General features: G+C 29.3%; 2 protein-coding genes across 4 annotated transcripts; one reads left to right on the top strand and one right to left on the bottom strand.

Moving 5' to 3' along the window:
- Nucleotides 1–4,354: 4,354 nt before the first annotated feature.
- eEF5 (eukaryotic translation elongation factor 5) lies at nt 4,355–8,725 on the bottom strand. Of its 3 annotated transcripts, none has more exons than XM_074122713.1 (5): nt 8,587–8,725; nt 6,216–6,360; nt 5,970–6,137; nt 5,766–5,900; nt 4,355–4,488 (listed from the first exon to the last, which is right to left on the bottom strand). In XM_074122713.1, exons 2-5 carry the CDS (start codon nt 6,321–6,323, stop codon nt 4,417–4,419), a joined length of 483 nt encoding a protein of 160 aa, XP_073978814.1. In that variant the 5' UTR covers nt 6,324–6,360; nt 8,587–8,725; the 3' UTR covers nt 4,355–4,416. The 3 variants fall into 3 exon arrangements, with proteins under 3 accessions (XP_073978814.1, XP_073978816.1, XP_073978815.1); XM_074122715.1 differs by having other exon boundaries at nt 8,578–8,648; XM_074122714.1 differs by lacking the exon at nt 8,587–8,725 and adding an exon at nt 8,294–8,546.
- A 103-nt stretch (nt 8,726–8,828) lies between these two features.
- Nucleotides 8,829–17,218, top strand: cpb (F-actin-capping protein subunit beta). Its single transcript, XM_074122711.1, has 6 exons — nt 8,829–9,016; nt 9,223–9,434; nt 10,624–10,799; nt 11,310–11,509; nt 11,918–12,156; nt 12,797–17,218. The coding sequence occupies exons 1-5, from the start codon at nt 9,014–9,016 to the stop codon at nt 12,152–12,154; spliced, it is 828 nt and encodes a 275-aa protein (XP_073978812.1). The 5' UTR covers nt 8,829–9,013; the 3' UTR covers nt 12,155–12,156; nt 12,797–17,218.
- The last annotated feature ends 5,062 nt before the right edge of the window (nt 17,219–22,280 follow it).

The raw sequence follows: 22,280 nt of genomic DNA, 5'->3' as shown, positions 1-22,280 counted from the left end.
AAAACTTTGTGATCATTAAGTTACCTAATCCTCCTTAACCTACCCAGTTCTTCGGAGTCACTTCGGTAATCTTTTTTTTTTACTAACTTTTCTGGGATATATCTGAGAGAAAAAATAAGTTTGAATACTTCTGTTAGGCTTCCACAGTACTCATCTTACTTACATATACACCCTCACAATTCTTTTAATTCTCTTTTGACTGATAGTATGAGTCACAATTTTTCTGAGAATTGATAATTTCTGTTACATACAATCATTCTTTATATTCATTCATATATTAATTTATTTCGAAAGTTAAAGTCAATTGAAGAATCAAATAAGGATATCATTTTATTAACATACTTAAAAATCATCTACGTTATATTTTTCAAACAAAGCGCCTGAAAAAATTTATGTTTTAGATTTAAAATTTATATAATATATATATATATATTCCCGGTCTTAGGCCTTGGATTTTATTTAATGTTTAATAAAAGAAATTTACAGTAAAGTATGTTTGCTAGTCGCCTCCGTCCACAACACCTAATTGGTAGTTGGACGTTAAGCCCCGCCTGAAAAAAAAGGCGATTACTTTATGTTCCAATAATAATAGTACGTTGCCTTTCTTATTTTATTAGACAAATGGTCTTCACATGTGACATAAGTGCTCAAGGCCAGAAAATTTATCAAAAAATGACGTTTATTCAAATTTAATAAAATAAGAACTGCGAATGTCAAATTGTCGAATAATAAGTACTGCTATTAAATAGATTTTTTCATTTGAATCTGCCTATCAGTGTCTATGTTCTACTGCTTACGAAAAGATGGTTTTTACTCTTTTTTCCTGTAATTCAAGGGCTTAACTGGAAAACGAAAAATCACATTGAGCGTAGGTGCCACTGGAGTATAGAAGTACAACTTATATTACAAATTTCTTTTCGGAAATTAGATTATGGGCATGTCTGGAAGGAATTGGGCAAACTTTTATCTTAACTGCTATTTCTGAGTAATACACGTTGCTAGAGTAGTTCAAATGTGCATCTGAAATGCCGATTTATGATGCCAGTTAAAATAAACATAAGTTGATTACCAAATTGACTATAAATCGTTGCATATTTTATTTGACTTGAAAAAAACATACAAAACCCTTAATATAATGACTCTTCCAACCGTTCGAAATGAAGGAACCCAATTATTGCGATACAGTAAAAATAATTAAAAATGACCTCACGAAATTCATATATTCCGACATAACAAACATAACTACAGAAAGAAAGAGAATAGTATCACGTGAGCGTTATGGAAGCTCATATGTTGATTTCAATTTCTTATTACGAGAAATTAAATCCAGAAATTATTTCATTTTTTAAAAATATACCTAATAAGAAGGTGAATTCCCTAAAAACAAAAACTGTTACTAGTATTTCAAGTTTTAAAGTCTTACATGTTATTTTTATTATTTATAAAAGCTTATATCATGATTTTATTAGCCATTGGATGTTTAACTTAATTTTCACATGCATAGATTAGATTTACATCCATCTTGAGTTCGGTTACAGGTTTTTACGAAGAATCTTCCATTTATATAAAAAATAAAATCATAGAAATGATAGCAGGATTCAACTTTATTTTTAGCATTTAAACTACTACTTATTGTGACTCAGTCGCTCCAGTTAAAGTAAAAGGAAATTTAAAAGATTTTTTACTTAGTTCTAACAAAAAGTAGGACTTTTATTTCATGAAGTTTTTTTTAAATTTGAAAACCGCTAACTTTACTACTTTTAATTTTGGAATTATATATTTCAATAAATTATCTCTTATATATATTTCTTTTTAAGACTTCACAGGAAGAAAAATACTTTTTTCAGAAGGGTAAAAAAGATATTAAACATCTTACAGCATACCTCAATTTAACTTTTGACATTCAAATTATACCAATGATTCACTTTAAGTGAAACGTTTTCAATTTTATTGACCTGTGCTTTGACAAATAGTTCAGCCAAAAATAACTTTTAATTAAAACAGAAGTTTCACATTAATTACCAATTACATAAAATCCAAAAATAAGCAGTCCAGTTTTACTGCATCATTAAAGCTGCCTAACTTCAGGCTGTACTATTTTCTAAAAAGAACGAACGATGATATTTAAGGAGATATTCGCAAATACGTACGTACAAACGACAGGTTGCTGCCTTGCAGCAACTGTAATTGGCCATGCAATTGCAGCCAGCTATAACAATCTACCGAAATATATGATTCGTAAGGATAGTGTAGAGAATGGTTTTCAAGCAAAATTATAAAGAAATGTGTACTTTTTAATATATTTCAACTGTATTAAGAATCATAATACACATTTCTTTCTTCTTAAAAGCTTAAAAATCATTACCTACTTTTAAAATATTAAAAAAGTTGATATTTTTTTTATAATCAAAATTCGTTCAAATATGTATTCCAAATTGATTTTTTAAAATTTTATTTGCTGATTTTGCAGAAAAATTTGACGTTATGAAATGAAAAATATATATATATGTAATTTTTTGTTTGTAAAATAAATAAGTCCCAACTGTTCAACAACATAAATAAGAGAAAGTAAAAAAGAAAATGAAAAAAAAGATAACTTAAAAAATAAATCTTAATTTCATAACAAAAGAAAAACATTTGCAATATCATTTTGTTTTGTCTTTAACATAAAGTTGGTTTGTTTCAAGTGTAACATACATTATTCCAAAATGCGATCCCATTTAATGTCCTACTTCCCAAAAAGAAAAAAAAGTAAATAAAATAAATAGTTGTTTTTTAATGTACCCTTTTAAAGTAGAATTTATTATTTATTTCCAGTTTTTACAAATAATAGACTTAAATAAGGTACACATAAAATTCCTTATTTCACTCAGTTATTTCTTCACCAGCCTTTCTTTTTCTTTTTTTAAAAATTATTTTCTTATATATGTATTTATATATATAATTTTTTTTTACCACACAAATGTGAAATATATATCCAAATTTTACAAGAACATGTGTTTTAATATTATTACATTATGCTATTTGTTCAGATTAAAAAGAAAAATAGAAATTAAATCAAACACAAAAAATATAAAAGTACCTGATTTAGAAAGAAATAATAATAAAATAAATACATGTATCAAAACGAATTTAATTTATATTTAAAAAATAGAAGCTAAATTCTATGTTGAATATTGTTATATAATGCAAGGGCACATGATCATTTACATAACTTTTTTTCTTTTTAGGGAATAATTAAAATTAAAAGCATTTTAATTAGTACCTTAGTTATTTAAAACTGCTGATCAAAAAAGCTACACAGATATTTTTTCCTTTATTAATATTATTACTATTGTAATTTTCCCCCTTTAAAATGTATTTATTTATTTTGCAATATTTTATCAACTCTAAATAACAAATACATATTTATAACCACTATAAATACATAATGATTTCACTAAAAAAGATGTTTAATAATAAAAATTAAAAGTAATATTCCTCGATTAAAAAAAAAAAAACGAACAAAATAATAATGGAAAAAGTTTATAATGGAGGCGCGCCGTATCACATATGTACTATTTGTTACGAACATTAAAAAATAAAAGAAAATGAAATAAATAGCTATCCATTATGCCTGCTCAAATGTGCCCCACTTTTTTATTTATTGTAGTTATAAATTTCTTCACAATTTAAAAATAAAATCACTAACTTCCACTTCAGTTTAGAAGAAAAGAAAAAGTTTTTGGCCTTAAAAACGAATAAGGGGCAACAAGTAAATTGTTATTACATGAATTGGTGGAAAATATGTTTTTAAAAATAATTAAATTTATTAAAAAAATTATCATTTTGAAACATTTATTCCCCACAGCGGCCCACGGACTTTCTAAGGCTGGATAGAAGAGTATCCTACAAATAAACTCTTACATAAAAATGAATGATTTTACCTACATAAAGGAATCAATAGTTGAAATAGTTTACATACCATCAACCTAGAAGAGAGTAGGTACTGATTGTAATAATGCAATTGTAATATAGACACGCTACTATTTACTTAGAATGAATGCCTCAAAACGAAACAGAAACAAAATTATAATTATTATTAAGCAACTTCAAATAAAAAAAAATTAACAATGAAAATGGAATTCAAGCAAATTAGTACAGAACAGTAATTTAAAAAAATCATAAAAAAAGAAAAGAAAATAAGTGATTCTCTTCTAATTCCTGCCAAAGAAATTGTCCGTGTGACATACTTTTTGCATCCTATATATATATATTTTTTTTTTTTTAATTTTATAAACCTATATTATTTTTTTTTATCAAACAATAATGCAAAACAGCAAAATTTCTCTCCTCGTTATTTAGTTAAGTTGAATTTTTTTTTTTTTTTTTTTGCTTTTTAATAATTGTTTCATCGACAGAGATTATTTATAATTATTATTTATCGAGGGCAGTGTTGGTTTTTATGGCGATCACACACTCTTCGCCACAGGATTTGAGCACTGTGCACTAAAAAAAAAATAAAAAAAAAAATTAAGAAATAGCTAACAACAATAACCACATTAATTAAGCTACGAAAAATTAAAGAAGTGTATTTATGTTAAAATAAGGGTGATAATGCATATGAAGAGACTGATATCTAAGACTAAGCGCAAATACGCCTTTTGTGACGTGTCACAGAAAGTTTTTTTTTTTTTACTAATACAAAATACTAATCAGACGCTGATAAATAGTAACACAAAACCATACCAGTGCTACTACAATAGAATTAGTTTACTTTCGATGGAGGTGGTTGCCTTTCGGATATTCTTTACACAAGCTCTGTAGGGAGTGTCAAATCCAATCCATGCCGACTTATAACCACCACGCCTGACTCGTATTAAAGTGTTGGAATCGCATGCCATGACTTCGTCAGCTTAAAAATGATCTCAACAAATAAATTCTAACAGTACTTATAGGGTGGTCCCAAATAGGCGAAATTTTATAGGTAATAGTGACATCTTTAAGAACTAAATGTCTAGGTTTTGCTAATTATTAAAATGTATTTTGATTTGTGTTTATTAGCATAACATTTATACTAACAACGTATTCAACAAAATTATTTACTTTACGAGTCTTTTAGCACTAAGTAGATATAAAAATTTACAAAGTGACTCTAAGCTCGTCTTCATAGAAAAAACTATTAATTCTCACTATTAGTATAAATAATAAGTATATATCTTTTTTTAAGTAACTAAAAGTGCAATTTTTTTTTTGTAATAGCGTCTTTAAACAAGGCGCTGAAGCACGGTCTATTGAATCAACTTATAAATATGAATAATCTGCCACTAATAAGTGTATTTTGATTTGTGATTGTTGGCATAATATTCGTGCTAACAATGCATAAAACAAAATATTTGCTTTACGAGGCTTTTAGCACTAAATTAGACATAAAATTCTAAATGTGACTCTAAGCTCGTTTTTAAACTCGGCAGCAAGGTATACTGAATAATCCGATTATATTTAAACCGGTTACAAATAAATAGGGTATTTTTATTCGTGATTTTTTTTGCAGAATATTCATGCGAACAATGCATACTAAAAACAATATTTGGTTTTTGAATCATTTAGCACTAAAACAGTCACAGAAATATCTCGTAGTGACTTTAAGCTGAAGTTGTAGGAAAATACTTTTATATACATATAAACTAAAAATACTAAATAACCAAGACATTACATTTTTACAATTTAATTTTAGGTAGTGAAATGTGGGAATCTTATCTCTTTTAATAACTTTAATAACTAACCAATAACTCTTTGCCAGCATCAAATTCGCTTCTGAGTTGTGCACCCAAATCCCCATCAGGTAGTTTAAGATCTTCACGAAGATCTCCATTGTCTGACATGAGACAAAGATAACCGTCATCAGAAATGTCTGTCAACTAAAACATAAGAAATTATCAATAAAAAAAATGTTTTGAAGTAGTAAAAGAAAATATTATTTTGATTACCTGATAGTCCTCACGTTTGACGAATGGCACGTCCATATTATGAGTTGAAGGGCATATATCTTCATATTTTTTTCCACTGAAAATATCCAATCCTACAAGATGCACCTTAGCGTGTCCATGCTTGCCAGTTTTGGAAGTTGACATTTCTACAATTTTACAAGGGCGAGACTGCAAAAATAAAAACAAAAATTTTATTAAAAAAAAAAATCATGGTAATTTTGCTATTCTATCAACAATTTTATTTACCTTCAGCATTACAAAACCATTTTTGCGAAGGGCTGAACATTGCATAGGATAAGTAACGGAGGCTCCAGAATCACCGGTATCGAAATGGGTATCTTCGATGTCTGCCATTATGCAATTTTTCGAATTGGAGACCTCCGGGGGAAAACTAGAAACAAAAATTGAATTCCATCACATTTTTCATTTTGCTTATTTTATTAATACTTACAGAATTAGGTACTATTAGATAATTATTCTCTAACAAGAATTTTAATTTTGAACTATAATTTCTTTTAATATGCAGGGAGTTTGTACTTGACTAAAATTTTAAATAAATTAAATATAGAAAGCCTTATTAGATTTATTACAAAATCAAGAAAACTAATTAGTCTAAACAGTATACAAAAAATATAATTGTTGCAATGTTTATTGAAAATTGAATTAATGAGGTAATTAGATTCAGAAAACTTTTGAGAATAAAATCTGGATTAGGTTATGATTTAAAAGAACTGGTTCCTAAGCTTATACAGTGCGTGGCTACATACTTTTAACACTTTCTCTTTCAGAACTTAATTCTAAACACATATATTAAACAAAAAAGAAGGGGGAAGAATAAAATTTAATTTCTTTAACACTTCAAGGTGACAGTTCCTTTCATCATAACGACCAAATGTTTAACAAAATCAATATGGATTTAAATAACGGTTTACCTTAAGCACTATTACTAGAAAATAGTATTTTTCTATGCACATTTCTGTAGTGTGATTGTGGATTCACTAAGACTAACGGCAACAAAGACGAAGTCTGAATCAACCTTATCGATAAAGTTTATTACTATTGCCAAAGATTCTGTATTACTTCAACAAACATTTCGAGATTATTTTTCACTTTACTACAACGAACAAAAATACTTGGAATCCAACTTTACTAAATATTAAAAATTGTAATTGGTAATGTTTTTTTCACACAAGCTTAAAAAACAAAATCGTATTTCTTGACGATATTCGAATATATTAAAAAATTTAAAAAAGACTTTTAGGATCAATGGTTGATTTTAAATTTTTTGAATGGATTTGATGATCCTTGGTTCCCAAATTTTGCTGTCGAAATTAACGAATAATTTTATTATTTTTTGAACCAGCAAACTCACTTTTTTATCAGTAATAACTCTTTTTCACATTTAAGTACTTACTTCTACAATTACAGTTAAAAAATATAAAAAGCAAAATTATTATTTTGGCAAGCTATTTGTTGCAATGGTAAGTGTAACCTCATGTAGAACCAATGGTATCGTAAATTTTTCTGGGATGTCAGTTAATAGCTAGAAATACACTAAGAAGTAAGTTACATATTAGACTAAAAATACTATCTAGAATTTGGTATATTGAAAACTCATGCGAACATTTTATCTACTGAATCAAGTTAAATTGTGCAACATTAAAAATAACCTACAAATAAAAATTTGTAATCCACAAAAATTAATACAATGTGCACAGAAAATGAATACCGCATGGATTTGGGCACAACTATGTTACACACATGTATTATTTCTATTAAAATTACCACGAATACAGATTAACTTAGTTGTACAAGCTTTTCGAAAAAAAGAACTGGATTAGGCTTACAGAACAAGAAATACTAAATGACAGATTTGAAACGGGCTGGAATTAGATCATTTCTTACATGACAACATGAAGAACCTTGGGTAAAACAACAGAAGTGTTTAAGCCACTTATAATATGTGTATATCGATATCACATTGGAAGTAACACTAACTTCCCATTCATTTTCTCATTAAATGCGATTTCCATTTACGTAAGAGTGATTTAAATAGTTTCTATACCACAATATAACATGAAATCTACATATAGCTTTTATTGTGTTCCATTAATTTTTAAATTAGTAAAAACCATTAACGTAAAATCAAACGACAGTGACTTTCACTTTAGCAGGTGTAATTTTATTTCAAACGAAAAGGTTAATCCTTAAGGAAACTAGAAAGCGCAACAATTAAAAAATACGCTAAGATGGGTCTGCGGACCACGTTTCTGTTCTGAGAATTCGGCGTCAACTGCCAAAGAAATACATTCAAAATTACTTACAGCGATTTTGGAAGTTCTGATGATATCTAACGCTTTGTTTTATCTATGAAATTGATTCTTAAAAAATAATAACCCTAGAATACCACCAAATTGTAAAACAACATGGCGCGAATTAGTGTACAGTGTCAATAAACTCCGTGCAGCCGGCAGATTGTAAAACAGTTCTTTACCTTCACGATTTAAATGAATTAAGTAAAAGAAAATTCATTAAATAGCTAAACCTTCTTTTTTATAAAACCTAATGAAAACTATTAAGGAAAATAAATCTACAAATGAAATCTTACAGTACTCACATGTGGCCAAAACGGGCAAAGAACTACAAGAGTTAATTTGTGCGCAGGCGCAGTAATTACCACGTTTCAGATTCTCATCACCTTTAGAGAGGAAAACTCGATTCCTATATTGCAATTTTTAGAAGGCTGTGGTAGTCATTAGTGTTATTATGAGTTACACATAAATAATTATTCAGCAGTTAGTACCAAATAATTACCTAGCCTAAATAATTTATAAAATATTTTTTTATTAGTGTAAACTTTACTGTAAATTTACAGCATTTTATTTCTTAAAGATGGTGGTTGTTCAAGTGCTGTTGTTATTCAAGGTCATGTTCGCATTTTCTAGTGGTGAATCGAGTAGGTTCGCTTCAAGAAGAAAAATCAGGTTTGAGTGTATTTACAAAACATTCTGTTGCAGAAACGTGGGCATATAGAAAACTTAAACATGGTAAATTTTATTATCTGTTCAATTTATAGATTGCGAATGTAGCGTTTCTACATATCAGTTTGCCAAAAATATTTATTATTAATTCCTTTACATAATTGTTTGTAAATTAAGACTTCAGTTATTTTTTACATTGTTTGTTATTATATATATTAAATAGGTTTAACTTATGTTGCCCTAATAATATATCCTAAAATGTTGGTTTGTAGACGGACCAACAAATGGATTGTGCATTGGATCTAATGAGAAGACTGCCTCCTCAAGAAATTGAAAAGAATTTGAGTGATTTAATTGATTTGGTTCCAAGTCTTTGTGAAGATCTTCTGTCCTCAGTTGACCAACCATTAAAAATAGCCCGTGACAATGAAGTTGGGAAAGATTATCTACTTTGTGATTACAACAGGGATGGTGATTCATATAGGTAGTAACTCTTTCATTCCTTTTAAATTAGTTATCGCTAGTTTTTTATATTATTTGTTAAATTACTTTTAGATTTTATGGAATTACATTGTCATTATCCATAATTTTAGAAATTAAAAATAGTTCCGTTTTTTAAGTGTCCTTACGTATTCCAGAAAATTTACAATTTAAAAGTTCCGTGAAAAAACATTTACAAAATTCTGGCTATTTATTAGTTGATGGATAAAAAAAAATTCTGACCTACTCTTTAGGGTTATCCTCTCAACTCAGATTTCCTCACAATTCAGTTTGGTAATAAGTGGTTGAATTTTTTAACTACCAATGAAAATTAAAATATTTTAAAACTGATTTTTAAGACCCAATGAGCTCTATCGTTCACACTTTAATATTAACTTCTATACTTAATTCTACTTGGCAGGACCATCGTGATATAGCTGAAGATTTCATATAAATTATACATATATATAAAATATAATTAATATGTATATATATTCACCTGGTTTGTCTTCCTTTTTTTTCTTCAACAGAGCGCTTTCTCTTTGTTGCGATTTTATCACTTCGCTCACTCTTAAGTCTCTTCAACAGCTTCCTTAAGGGTGATTCAATTTTGGTGAGGCTTCCCAAATCTGTAATAGTTTTTATTAGAATAATGATCCATGGAATTTCAAATGATCAAATTCATAGGTGAATTATGCTTCACAGAGTGGATTTAATGTGAAGTCCAGTGTATTTATTGATGATCTTCGGATTAGTTGTTTACAAACGTCGTTTAAGTTTTTGGATAAATGTTAGTGTTAAAAGAAGTCTCTTTTGAAAGAAATGTAAGAAATTCTTTGGGCTCTGTACAAATTAAATCACTTTGTGAGTTTTAATTTCAGTTATTCAAATAAATGATATTAATTATGTGTTCATTTTTTTGAATTATTTAGTTACAGTTTCATTTTCAAATAGCATTGAGATGCCAACTCAGAAATATTTACAATTAAAATCTAATTAATTTTAAATGGCTTGGAAGCGCTCGAAGTGTGATTAAAATAGTTGAATTGAGAGTGCATCAGAGATTCAAGTAGGATTCCATAGGCATTACAAGAATAAACAATGCAATTTTTCTCCTTTGATCGTTTGTTAGAGAATTAAAAATGATCGTTAAAAGATTTTTAAACTTGTTCAGAACAATCTTCTGATTTCAGATCACCATGGAGTAATATATACTACCCTACCTTAGAAGACGGTTCAATGCCATCTGAAAGACTGAGGAAACTTGAAATTGACGCTAATACAGCGTTTGACCAATATAGAGAAATGTATTTTGAAGGTGGAGTTTCTTCAGTCTACCTTTGGGATTTAGAAATTAATGGCTTTGCCGGTAATGTTATATGTTTGCATTGTTGCTTCTTTAGATTATATATTTTTGCTTACTTAATTACAGTTAATTTGAATTTCTTTATTATTTTAAATAGCTCTCTTATATTGCATGATTGTACTTATGTAAAATCTATTACATCTAGATGTGTGGTAGAACAGTAGTTGAACTTCCGCTTGAAGTTTGTCTCTGCCACACTAAAACCGTGACTTTGAAAGAGTACAAACATTAAAAGAGAATCAGAGATTAAAGGAACATACCATTTCACCCATTTGCAATTTTATTAGAGTTCCAGTAGTAATTCTCACCGAATTGCGTACAAGGCACGCACAGACGAGTTATAATTTTTTTAAATTACACACTATGTGTGTGACACCCGTACATAGATAGTACTTCAAAAGGATTCGTGTCGTATTCTCTCAAATATTGTTATATCACTTTTTTCTTTTTTATTTATTTATGTTAATCTTATAGCGTAGAATTACATTCTTTACTTTGTTTTATTGCATGCAGGTGCAATCCTGATAAAAAAGGCAGGTGACGGTTCAAAAAAAATCAAAGGATGTTGGGATTCAATACATGTGGTTGAAGTCCAAGAAAAAAGTGGTGGAAGGAATGCGAAATATAAATTAACTTCCACTGTAATGTTATGGCTTCAGACAAATAAGGCAGGATCAGGAACTATGAATCTTGGAGGTTCATTAACCAGACAGGTAATGTTTCTTTCTGTAAGGAAGTTTTTTTAGCATGTATTTTTTAATTTTCATTTTCATATTTATTAATATTTAAATGATTAGACCGCGCACTGCTGCATCACGATCGCAATTCTGATTCTTTAAACTTTTAGGAGATGCAATTAATACATTTAACTTAAATTTGCTTTTCTGAATATTATTTTCTCCTTACTATGGGAATTATTTTCGTACCGCATTGTGGGAAGAATTACGTAAACTTGGAATTTTCAATTGTAAAAAAATAGTTTAAACTGCGTATAGCTAGTTGAATACTCGTCACTTGCTAACTGACTAAGTGATTTTCTGACTACTTTGGCCTGCAGCGCCATCTAAACATGAGAAGCATAATTTTAAGACTATTAAACTTAACAAATAATAAAATTTCAGGTTGAACTAGATGCTTTAGTGTCAGAAGCATCACCTCACATAGCAAATATTGGTCGAATGGTTGAGGATATGGAAAACAAAATAAGAAACACATTAAATGAAATATATTTTGGAAAGACTAAAGATATAGTTAATGGATTGCGTTGTCCGGAATCATTGAGTGCGCAAAGAACACAAGCTGTACTTAAACAGCACCTGGTAGCGGCATTGCATAAACGTCAAGCCAATGAAAACTAGAGGTAAGTTTAATTAATAACTTATTTCGTAGCCTTAATCTTCCTGGTTTATGTTTAGAAGATATAATATAAATAAGTGTGTGTAAAAGTAATTTGCAGCATTTATTTCAATGCGAAATGAAATTAAACAGTGAAATGCACTGCACTTTATTTCGTACCGCATTGTGAGAACAATTGTGCAAGCTTAGTGATCATAAAAAACGCCCAATTATTCGAGATAAAAGAGCAATTACAGTAAACAGGTTTAGGTTATAAAATTTTTTAAGGACTTTTCGTAATTCAGTTAAAAAAAATAATAATAATAACCAACAAATGGACAGTAAGATCTTCTGGCACCAAACAGGGTACCGCGTCTTGACGAACAACATTAAAAACTTACAAAATGTTTTTTAGAAGAAACTAACACAACTTTAGTGAAATTAAGAGTGAACATATGTAACGATTATACAGAGACTCCTATTTCTAAAACTAAATCGCTCTGGGCGGCAGCAAGAAAGATTCTTTTTTTAAAAATCCTATTTAAACTCTATCCTAATTTTAGGCAACCATCTAATCTTTTATCTAGAGCTTTTAGCTTAAACTATTATCTGGAGACATTTAATGTCCTTCCTATTTAATTTTTTTTTATTAATTTTTTTCACAGGTCATGCAGCGTCTTTCATTGGAAAGTTATAGAAAATGAAGTTAAGGAGTCCATCTAGAAATTGTGAATGACTGGACTTTATTTTCTTAACGGCTTCATTCAGCGGTGCAATTACATGTTTTTTTTCTTTTTTACTTTTTTTAATTAATTTTTTATCGAATTAAAAAACAAAACATAAGAATTAGCTTAATATAGAACTTATTCAAATAACAAGAAGAAAAGCTCAGCGAATCTTTAATGCATAGGCTTAATAAAAAAATAAAACATCAATATATCTAAAACTCTGAGGCATAAAAGCAGGTGTTCTGTAAGAATGTTAGATTCGTCAATACTTGTATATTAAAAAAAATTATTATTTTATTATTATTAAAAAAAAAAAAATTCAAAAAGTATAATTGAAAGTTATTGTTTTAGTTCTTTCCAGTCGGAGAACAGATTCACGCCTAATTTGTAAATAAAATAAAAGTAAGCGCGGACATATTTTTTATATATTTTTTTTGTTAACATTTTTTATTATAAAAATTGGGGAAGAACTAACAAAGTTTTCAAATGTTATTCAGTCAGAAAGGCGCTTTCGCTAAAGCTTCCTTGCAAACTCTATAGAACCACTTTCAGAATGAGAATAACTAGTATGATCTAATTCTTTCCGATAAAGCAATAAACATATAATATTTAATTTTACGAGGGTTATCATTCCGCATTAATCCTTATATTTCTGAAAGTTTATCCTCTCCTCCCATAATCCCCGGCGATAATTGACGCTCATATGTCTAGATCATTTTCGTAGCTTCTAATTGAAGTCCTGCATCTATCCGAAATAGCATGATAGTGTTGTGTCTCTAAGAAGGTAATATTCGTTATGTGTTTGGAAATGCTCTAGAAACAAGTAACAGGTTGTGGGGGGGGGGGATCATTGAGTAGGTTTAATGTGCACTGTTTTTGCTTCCGTTGGACATGCTTTGTTGATTTGCAAAGTAGTTTTTTTAACAGCTTTCCTTTGTTCTTGTTTAATGCAAATGAAGTTTTTTTTTTCTCTCACACATACAATCGTGCATTACTTCCTGAGACTAGAATTTCCAGCGTATTTTTTTTAAATTCTTCCACTTATTTAATCATTCCGGTGAAACTTTTGTTTTATGTATAGACTGTTTCCTGGGGAGTGTGATCTCATAAAGTACATATGCCTTAGTTCTTTCTTCAATGAGATAAAATTTTAGTTAGCGAACTGACTCAAAATTCTGAAATCTGTGGTTAGCTCTACATATACAGGGTGTCCCAAGCTATATGGATAACGACTTTTTCTCAGAAACTAAGATAGTTAGAAAAACACTAAAAAATACGTGTTCCCTTAGTTTTTTGTTAGGAATCCAAATTTACTTTGTAAATTTTTTTCGGTGCTTCCAGAAGCGAGATAGTTCATAGGTGTCAAGTCCGGTGAACGAGGTGGTCACTGAATTCCCCCCGTGTCGATATAACATGCCCATCAAATAGCCTACCGAGATATCTCTTTACATGCCTGAAGGTGTTATATCGACACGGGGGACGATTCAGTGGCCACCTCGTTCACCGGACTTGACACCTATGAACTATTTCCTTTGGAGATACCCGAAAAACAAGGTGATTATTCATAACTTTTTTCTTTCTTTTCTTATTTCTGCTTATCTAAAAGCATTTCTAAATCTAGGTGCATCAGAATCAAGCCGGAATTGCATCTGTAGATGAACTAAAGCAGAGAATAATAGATGCCAGTAACTCGGTTAAAGCCGAATCAATTTCTTTGGCAGCAAGGGACAATTAGCAAGAAACAGCATGTCTATGCATCTCTAATGGTGGAGGCCAGTTCGAGCATGATCTGTAATATTAATGAGGAGTAAAATTTATAATAAAATAGTACTTTTCTTCTTATTCAATCAAAATACCGTTATAATATTATCATTTTGACATTTCTTATAAGAATCATGTTTTCGTTCATAACTTCTAAAATATCGCTCACAGAAAAAAACCAAGTAAATTTTTCTTTAAAAAAAATAGAGGAATCTATTTCTGAAATAAAAATCGCACCTTCCCATTTGAAAAAATGAAGTTGGTTCCTGTATCTCGCTTCTGGAAGCACCGAAAAAAATTTACAAAGTAAATTTGGATTCCTAACAAAAAACTAAGGGAACACGTATTTTTAGTTTTTTTCTAGCTATCTTAGTTTCTGAGAAAAAGTCGTTATCCATATAGCTTGGGACACCCTGTATATGCTGCATAAATAGGAGTTATTTTCCGTATAAGATTTGAATTGTTGAATTTCTTGATTGTTTATTTAATAATTGCGTATCAAAGTTTTACAAAAGCTTTTTAATTCAATTTTTTAACTGTTTGCTTATCTAAGTAAAATGAAATAACTAAAAGTTTTTTTCTCTTGCCATAGAAAAAATAAGTCTAAAAAAAAAATTTTTTTATTTATTATTGTTATCCTGTAAATACTGTTGTATTATAAAGTGGCTACATAGCCAAATTTAATTTTCTGATCGTTTCAAATATCCAAATAACATTTATTTGAAAAAAATATGAATTGACAAATTAAAATGAAAATAGTTTTAATAATTGTCAATTCTACTTTCAACAAATAATAGAACTTCCAATATTTCGGCAATTTTAAAATTTATCTTAATAGGTAGTACTCAAAATGATAACTTAAATGATTTGTTTAAGAGATTTGTTGTTTTGAATTCAAAATTTAATTTTTTCTTATTTTTGTTTAACAGAAATAAATAAACAAGTAAAATTTATATCGTCTACACAATTTTCGATCTCACAATTTTTTTTTTTTATACTAACATTAATACAGCCCTTGGTTTTCATTGATGGTGGATTAGAGACTAAAAAAGTATTAATTGTCTTTATATCATAGTCAGAAAATGTAATATTTAAAAAAAAGTAATAATAAAATATTGTAAGGCAGTGCAAATAGGGGGAATGAATCAATTTCGTCTCGAAATATATCGTTTTAATCGAAAAAAAAATTCTTAAGCTGCTTCGCTTTCATGCACTTGTTTGAGACTTATTGTTGTTTAGTTTTAGGGCAATAACTTTAATTACACATATATTTTTCTCATTCTTCAGTGAAGGTTTTTGTTTCTTAATGTGTGTAAAATTCACAAAAGTTTGTATGTGAACAATGGATGTAAGTGGACGAGGCTTAACATAAGGATAAAGTCAGAATTCAATTAAATTGCCCAAGTTTCTTTTCAAAAGTAATCAAAATACTGCCATTCCAACCTATAAAATCAAACCAGTATTTATAGTTAGTTAAGAGAACTTTTTCTTAATCGGTGGTTAAACAATTTAAAGAAAAATAAACAAGTATAAAATAAATTACATGAATATCGCGTTCATTTTCCTCATGGTCTTGTTAATTACTTTTATTGCTATGCATTTTAAGAGTTGCTTATCACACTGCTTTTTGCTTTTATTTCTAACTTCTTTTTTTAAATACTTTTTATATTTTGTATTTTTGTTTTTTTCCTTTAAATACGGATGCTCTGACATTTACTGTTGATGAATTTTTTTAAAATATTCATTTTTTTGTCATTTAAATATTTAGAAAAAACATTTACATTAATCTTATTTATTACATATATATTATATCAGCATTTCGTAAGTTAATTATATTTTTTAGCTTCGTTTTTATTATTATTTGCTTACCAAGCTGACAAAAAAAAAAAAAAATCGTTAAAAATATAGTGCAATGTTAAACTAAATTGAAATTGATGGAACATGAAATAAATCTTATTGTGATCTAAATTGTTACAATAAAATAATCAATAAATTAAACCTTTCAAAAATTAATATAGAAATGAATATTAACGCTATTTCACCTATTAAAATGTAAAAACTAAAAATTAAAATTTATTTTGTTTTTATTATATTATTCTTTTGTTAAAATCAATTGTTGAATTAAAAAAAAATGTATATAATAAAATATAAATAATATTTAAATGTATAAAAACCTTTAAAACAATAAAAAAAAAAAAATGAAATTATTAGAAATAATTAAAAATTTGATTTACAACAAATACCAATGTAGGCGAAATTAAGTTAGACTTATCTATACTTTTAATTCTTATATATTATAAATAAGTATAATTAAAACTATTTGTAAATGCATTTTTATGTACAGTAATCTTAATATTTATAGAAATTTAATAATATATTATTACTGAACTTGTATAATAAATGAATATTGAAAAATAGAGAGAGGGTGCGAGAGAGGGCATAAAAAAATGTAAACCAATTATGATGATTTGTAATATTTAAAAAAAAAAAAAAACAAAGAACAAAAAGTGGGCTCAACGAAATGAAATTCGTGACTCTTGTGTAAGGGTAAAAATTAAAAATAAAAGTTCGTTGTTAAGAAAATAATATAAAAATAAACATATGTGTAAAATTTATTTTCCCCACCAATTTTAAATTTTTGCTTATAGGTAAATTGAATAATACTGATGGGTGTGAACTATATTATTGTGATATTTATTTTTTTAATTATTCAATAATTAATAAATTATGGAATTTATAAATTTTCCTGGCATATTTTTCCGGACGATGTATTCCTTCAGTTTACTTACTGCGCCAAATCGCCATAATGGTGTATAACTTTCGCATTGCATCATACTCCTCTCACGACATCAGATTTTTCATTAGTTTAAAAATTTAAACTTCCTTTTCTGCAATGGCATCACTAAAATAAGGATCTTTTAACTTCATAAATTACTTCCCTCCATTTCTGTCTTTCTGAGCTATCCTCTATCGACTCATTCCAAACACCTTCGTGGACCTGCCCAACATCATCCAGTTGTTACAAACAGGGTCTTCCTCATTTTCACCCCTCTTACGGCTAGCCGGCGAACAATCTTTTCGGTATACTCTTCTCCTCCTCCTCCAAGCAATCAATCATCTTTACCTCCCCTGTTTACCTCCTTATAATAAATGAAAATGAAAAATATCGCCAATTTTTTTAGGCAGGGCTTAACTGCAACTACCAATTAGATTTCATGAACGGGGATGGAAGCACATATTTTACTTTTTTATTTTAACATTTTTTAGAACAAGAAGTAGCTATACGGAATTCGAACTTGGGATCTCTTTTATGAAAGCATAAATAAAAAATTACCTCTGCATCATCGCCCGCCCCTCTGGAAAATACCAACTATTTTCTGTTTCCAGATTTCCTGCTAATATGACGCCTTTTTGTAGAGTCAGGGTTTCATTAATGTTGGTTGAAATATGACCTAATAACTGAATGTTTGACGTACTGAGCCGTTGACCTTGTCGCACTCCTTTTTTGGCACTTGAGTAAAACATTAAATTTGAACTTCGTGCATACATACATCTACTGATCAATTTGTAAAAAATACTTTTTCTTCTTGAGGTACCTCTCATAACGGACATTCATAGTTAAAACTCAAAATAAAAAATCGGGACGATTAAAATGCTTTTTTGGTCGTGATAATTTGATGATTTTGTATGCCTTCAGAGTGACTTCATAATCGTGGTATTCAATAAATGTATACCCTTATCTATATGCTTTTCCATCCTATCAAGTAGTATAAAGCAGAACCCGGCGATTATGCTAAGTTATGAATCCACTTAGGAGCAGTGACATCCTAATCCTAGTCAAGCAGCTAATACTTTTTCGCAGTTAAAATTACTTCAGTCCATTGTAGAGAAAGAAAAAAGTTGTTTGTAGAGAGTTCTGCTACGAAGGAGAGATTCAACCAACCAAATGGCTGGAAAAATGTAGTCCTCGATATAGAGAAAACTTTAATAAACCATGCAGCTCAGACGACCTATTGTTTTATTATTTAAGTGTGTAAGTAATTGTATTTTATTATTTAAGTGTATTCTTTTACAAAAATTGGACTTATTCCAGCAATGGCGATTTACCAGGATAGTACAATCTGTTGGAGTAGATCCAAAGCTAAATGACTTATTTGCTTTAATTAAAACTGTCCGGCAGGACGGTAGTATAAGGGTTGATCGGCTAAAACAGCACGAAAAAGGGTAATGCTGAAAAACATTATTATCAATAATTCTGTAAATCTTAGCCCAATTTTGAAAAATTTAGCAGAAGGAAAGAATTAGGGCTCCCCTACGTAACATCCTGCGCTTACACCTACTACTGCAATCATCGTTAAATTATCGACGTATGAACTGATTTTCATGAAAAAATTGTTATTCAATTTGAAATTGAGTGTGTAGATAAGGCTTTTTGCGGGTTCGATGGTGTATACTTTAGGAGGGGAGTTTGCGCTACATTAATAAAGCCCCCATTAAACTATTATTAATAATATCACTGTAAATCTTTGCCCGATTTTGATTAGAGTCTTTTTGTATTGCTTATTCTAAATGTTAAGAAAACCTGTAAACCGGACAACAAACTTTACAGAATAGAGTTTTAAAAGTTTGGAATATTTTAGAAAATGACATTACAGATTATTTTTATCGTTAAAACTGATCTGAACAAGGAAAGACTAGATCCTCGAGGCATTATAAAAATTGTCTAATCACTACATCCGGCGTAAATTATCCTAATTATTCCCGATATCAGAATATTTAAAAAATCAATAGATGTATAAATTCGTCCCTACGAAGAACAAAAAAAAAATTTATCCAAAAGTTACAAATATCTTCTTAACAAAAACTTACAGATTTAAAAGTTCAGTAAAAGGGTAGATTAAACGACAAAAGGTACATAAATGAGCAAATTGCCAGCATTTCATTTAAACTTCATTGTTATTTAAGCAATTTTCCTGAAATTAATACTTCATTGATATCATTTATTTAATTTTACTGCATTAAATTTTCATTAATATTTTTAAGAATTTATTAGATGTCACAGACCCTTATGCTGGTCATTTTCATCTACAGAATTTTCGTTCAGTAAAGACAGCTGTAATGGGTTCAGATGTGAGAGAGAGAGAGATGTTGGTTGTGGATGTTGATGGATAAATAACACTTTTAGTATCGGTATAAGACTTTATGTATTTATATGACTGACTGCCAAGGACCCTATACTTTACACTACAAGAACAGAACAGACTGACTGACGTGGCTAAAAGATGTGTACAACTGAAGTGTAAGACTTTGAACTCTCGAGCTGAATATCGAACTGAATTGAATCTCTAATTGAATCTGAATGAATTGAATATATATCTCACTGAACTGAATATGTATGAATCGAATCCTCCTTGACTTTCCTCTTGTTCTTATATACCTTCGCCGAGCCTCCCTTCTCTGTGTGCCAAGGGGGGCTGTCCCTCTCTCTCTGGCTAGAGTGGATGAGTGGTGGGGTTTCACTACCCCTACGCTAGAGTGGATGAGTTGTGGGGGGGTTCACTACCCCTACACAGCCTATAATACAGAGGAAGTCCCATATTGCAGTGAACAGGGACTACCGGACTTCCTAACCAACTCCTCCCCATAAAAGTGCCCTTAATCGAATTAATCCAGAAATATGTTGTCTCTTCAATAGTTTTACAGGGAATTCCTTTTTTTCCGCTTCCAACATTGTGTATCAAAGCCAGGGGTACTTTATACTCATTAGGTTGGCAAGTTTTGAATGTAGAATTTCAGAAAAAATGGGAAATCTACGTAAGTTTTACAGCAAATCCAATTTTTCTGTTTACTTACAATTCATTTTATAGCCAGATGAACATGATACTAAATAAGTCAGCGAGTTTTGAGTGCAGAAATTCCGAAAAAAGAGAATAATTTCCTCTAACAGAAAGTTGCTTATTTTCTTTTTCTTTGTATTACAATTCCTGTAATACACTCATTATGTCGGCTAGTTGTGAATGGAGAAGTTTCGAAGAAAGGGAAAAATGGTTAAACTTTGCTTTCACAGGAAGTTCTTATTTCTGTTTCTAACGTTCTATTTCAGAGATAGGTAAGCTAGTTTTGAATCTACAAGTTCAGAAGAAAGCAATACAAAAGGGACATATTCAATAGTTTTTCAGAAAATTCCTTATTTTCCATTTCAAACATTGTGTTTCAAAGCCAAAGGTACTTCATACACTTGAAGTCGGATAGTTTTAATGTATAAGTACAGAAAAGGGAGAAAAGTGGGAAACCTTCATTGGTTTGACTTGAAATTCCTTATTTTTGATATCTACCAAAATATTTCAAGTTAGATCAGCTAGTATTTGGATGTTGAAGTTTAGAAAAAAAGAAAAATAGAAATTCTTTAATACTATTACCGGAAATTTCTTGATTGGGTATCTACAATGTACTTACAAGCCATACATAAATTATCCTCACCAGGTTGGGTAGTTTTGGAAGTAAAAGTTCAGAAATAAGGAACAAATGGAAATTATGTATTAGTTTTACTGGAATTTCATTAATTTTTCTTTCTAAAGTTCTATTTCAAAGCCAGGTTTACATTGTTCTCATTAGGTCGGCTAGATTAGCATTTGGAAGTTAAGAAAAAAGAAAAAAATGAAAAATCTTCATGGTTATTCTAGAAATGCTTTATTTTTGGTATTTATTTCAAAGTCAGCATAAATTATTCTCATTAACTTAGATAGATATGAATATAGTTTTACACAAAAAAGGGAGAAATGGAAAATCATCATTGTATTACCGGAAATTCCTTATTTGATGTTTCTAAAGACCTATTACAAAGATAGACGTACACTGTACTATGTAGGTAACTTAGTTTTGAATCTACAAATTCAGAAAAAAGGAAGATCTTCAATAGTTTTACAGAAAATTCCTCATTTTCCTTTTTCAACATTGTTTTTCAAAGCCAGGGGTACTTTATACTCATTAGGTCGGCTAGTTTTGAATGTAGAAGTTCATAAAAAACGGAAATAATTCGAAATCTTCATTAGGTTTACTGGAATTTCCTTAATTTCTGATTCGAAAGTTCTATTTCAAAGGCAGGCCTATATTGTACACATTAGATAGGCTAGTTTGGATTTGGAGGTTCAGGAAAAAAGAAAAAATAGAAATTCTTTATTAGTATTACCGGAAATTCCTTGTTTGTGGGATCTACAATGTATTTTGAAGTCATGGGTACATTATACTCATTAGTTTGTGTGCTTATGAATGAATAAGATCATAAAAAAAGTGGAAAACGTAGGAATTCTACATTAGTTTTAGTGAAAACTCCTTTTAGTCTATTTCTAACATAGTATTTTAAAGCTGGCATACGTTATACACATTTGGTCGGCTAGTTGTGAAAGTAGAAGTAAAAAAAACAAGAAATCTTCCATAGTTCTACAGGAAATTCACAGTCCTTCAAGCGTCCTGTTGCTTTTATTTTATTTGTACATCTGTATGAGCCCACAGAAACTTTCTGTCTTCTAAAACGTCAAGCAGCAAGAATTAAAAGATATTGAAAGTCCAAAATACAAATTTAATTTTTTCTAAATCATTTTCCAACGAAAATGTGGCATAAAACAACTTTGTTAGGCAGCGTGGTAGCCGAGCAGTTAGA

Source organism: Rhodnius prolixus, unplaced genomic scaffold (genome assembly GCF_049639745.1).
Source record: "Rhodnius prolixus isolate KJV_2025 unplaced genomic scaffold, Rpr scaffold_8, whole genome shotgun sequence".
NCBI classification, from domain to species: domain Eukaryota; kingdom Metazoa; phylum Arthropoda; class Insecta; order Hemiptera; family Reduviidae; genus Rhodnius; species Rhodnius prolixus.
The sequence above is the reverse complement of the archived record's forward strand: the minus strand, read 5'-3'. Positions and strand labels throughout refer to the sequence as shown.

What these genes read in the sequence shown, in the direction of transcription:
- eEF5 (XM_074122713.1), bottom strand. Translation starts at nt 6,323, where the DNA reads ATGGCAGACATCGAAGATACCCATTTCGATACCGGTGATTCTGGAGCC. An exon ending in ATGGTTTTGTAATGCTGAAG is followed by an intron (nt 6,138 to 6,215) that starts GTAAATAAAATT and finishes TTATTTTTGCAG; the next exon opens with TCTCGCCCTTGTAAAATTGT. An exon ending in ATGCTGGCAAAGAGTTATTG is followed by an intron (nt 4,489 to 5,765) that starts GTTAGTTATTAA and finishes TTTTTTTTTTAG; the next exon opens with TGCACAGTGCTCAAATCCTG.
- cpb (XM_074122711.1), top strand. An exon ending in AGAAATTAATGGCTTTGCCG is followed by an intron (nt 10,800 to 11,309) that starts GTAATGTTATAT and finishes TATTGCATGCAG; the next exon opens with GTGCAATCCTGATAAAAAAG. An exon ending in GAGGTTCATTAACCAGACAG is followed by an intron (nt 11,510 to 11,917) that starts GTAATGTTTCTT and finishes ATAAAATTTCAG; the next exon opens with GTTGAACTAGATGCTTTAGT.